The 2,230-nt window shown below is 38.5% G+C and overlaps 1 protein-coding gene across 1 annotated transcript; it reads left to right on the forward strand.

The window, feature by feature from the left end:
• The first annotated feature begins 1,065 nt into the window (after positions 1 to 1,065).
• Positions 1,066 to 2,004, forward strand: LOC111150221 (olfactory receptor 5AN1-like). The gene has a single exon (XM_022507642.1). It carries the CDS (start codon positions 1,066 to 1,068, stop codon positions 2,002 to 2,004), a length of 939 nt encoding a protein of 312 aa, XP_022363350.1.
• Positions 2,005 to 2,230: the final 226 nt, after the last annotated feature.

Below are 2,230 nucleotides of genomic sequence, written 5' to 3' on the forward strand. Positions count from 1 at the left end.
ATGTACAGTTGTCATTCATGGTTATCTGCAAGCAATCCATGGTAATAATAGCCAACACCTATTGAACTATTACTGTGTACAGAATTGTGTGCTGAGCATCTCCATGAATTTTCTTGTAACTGTCCTAGTTATCTTATAGTCTAGCGGCTCTTAAATTTATCACTTCATTTTCAGTAAATCAGTCTTTTGTGTTTAAGCTACTGGGCCAAGCTCATAAAGCGAGAGGGTATCAGACAAAACTCCAAATTCTGAACCTTTAATTTCTCAATTGGTTCTCATGCTGTTTGTCCAGTAGTAAAGTACCCTAATATAGAAAAAATGTTGGGGTCAATAGTGAGCTATACTGCCTTCTCTTTAGTACACTTAGTACAAAGTCTTCCCTAAGCACACTTGTTCCATAACTTCATTGGGCACATATACTGTGCCTCAAGAAAATATTATCAGAGTCATAAGTTATGATATAATTTTCCAGGCCAGCTAGAAGATGATACATTAACTGCATCCAAATACAAGCTTGTGAAATTATTGCAAAGAGGATAAATAACTTTTCTTAAGGATAAAAGAGGAAATTTCAAAACATTATCTAGATGGCCATGTGGGCCTGAAGGGCTATCTCAGTTTTAATCTAGAGTGATTCTACTTATGTTCTTGTAAAGCAGTGGTTACATAATGAATTACCAGAGGTTTTAAAAAACTTTTAATGAATGATCTCTGTAATAATTACTTCATTTATATTATTTTAGTTTCAAATTCAAACATATCTCTTTAATTTTCATGAGACTTTATAAAATAATTGAGAACCTGAAGCACTTTTTTTCATTTTTAATTTCAATTCTATTAGGCAACATATAATACATCATTATCCTGAAGCACTTTTAAAATCACTCTTCCTAATAATTTGAGATGAAGAGCTGGGTCTTTTCATCAGGACACTGAGACACTGATTCTTTCCCAGCACTCCGTGGAGGGAAAAAACAGCACATATGGGAATTGTAATACTGTCATCTCACCTGAATCAGTTGTGCATTCTCTTCTCTCTTTCCTGATTTTAGAAGCAGCAAACCAATGATTGGGGGAGGAAATGTTACACAGACCACCTATTTCATCCTTTTAGGATTCTCTGATTTTCCCAGAATCCTAGCAGTGCTCTTTGTTGTATTCCTGCTGATCTACATTTTGACTCTGACTTGGAACCTGTGCCTCATCATCTTAATAAGGATGGACTCTCACCTCCACACACCCATGTACTTCTTCCTCAGTAATCTGTCCTTCATAGATATCTGCTATGTGACCTCTATAGCTCCCAAGATGCTCTCCAACTTTTTCCAAGAGCAGCAGACTATCACCTTTGTGGGTTGTGCTGTTCAGTACTTTGTCTTTTCAACCATGGGACTGAGTGAGTCTTGTCTCATGACAGCCATGGCTTATGACCGATATAGTGCAATTTGCAATCCACTTCTCTATTCATCCATCATGTCACCCACCCTCTGTATTCGGATGGTGCTGGGATCCTATTTGGCTGGACTCTCTGCTTCTATATCCCAGTTGTGTGCCATGTTTCAGCTCCACTTTTGTGGGCCTAATGTCATTAAGCACTTCTTCTGTGACATGCCCCAACTGATAATCCTGTCTTGCACTGACACTTTCTTTGTGCAACTGTTGATTGCTATATTAGCAATGTTCTTTGGGATAATAAATGCCCTCATTATCATGATATCCTATGGCTATATTGTTATGTCCATCATGAAGATCACTTCAGCCAAAGGCAGGTCCAAGGCTTTCAACACTTGTGCTTCTCATCTGACAGCGGTTTCCCTCTTCTATACTTCAACTGTCTATGTCTATTTGAGTTCCAGCTCTGGTGGTTCCTCCAGTTTTGACAGATTTGCATCAGTATTCTACACTGTGGTTATTCCGATGTTGAATCCCTTGATTTACAGTCTGAGGAACAAGGAAATCAAGGATACCTTGAAGAGGTTACAAAAGAAGAGATGGTCCTGCTGAGGTTCTGTACAGAATTGTCCTCTCAGAAACCTTAACCCCCAGTAACATGCACAGGGATGAACTCTAACAAAATTCATACTGCCTTTGGGTAAAGAAAGGTTAATTTGACACAGATAATATGCCAAATGGAGTTACAGCTGACTTGATCCACACAAGCACAATACCTTTATGTCCTGGAGGTCATACTTTTCACCCTACATGAGGAGCGGCCTCATCATTTATTAGT

The sequence above is a fragment of the Enhydra lutris genome, unplaced genomic scaffold (genome assembly GCF_002288905.1).
Source record: "Enhydra lutris kenyoni isolate GAN:26980312 unplaced genomic scaffold, ASM228890v2 scaffoldscaffold22, whole genome shotgun sequence".
Lineage (NCBI taxonomy): Eukaryota > Metazoa > Chordata > Mammalia > Carnivora > Mustelidae > Enhydra > Enhydra lutris.

Excerpts from the sequence above, each read along its gene's own strand:
- LOC111150221 (XM_022507642.1), top strand. The coding sequence starts at position 1,066 with ATGATTGGGGGAGGAAATGTTACACAGACCACCTATTTCATCCTTTTA.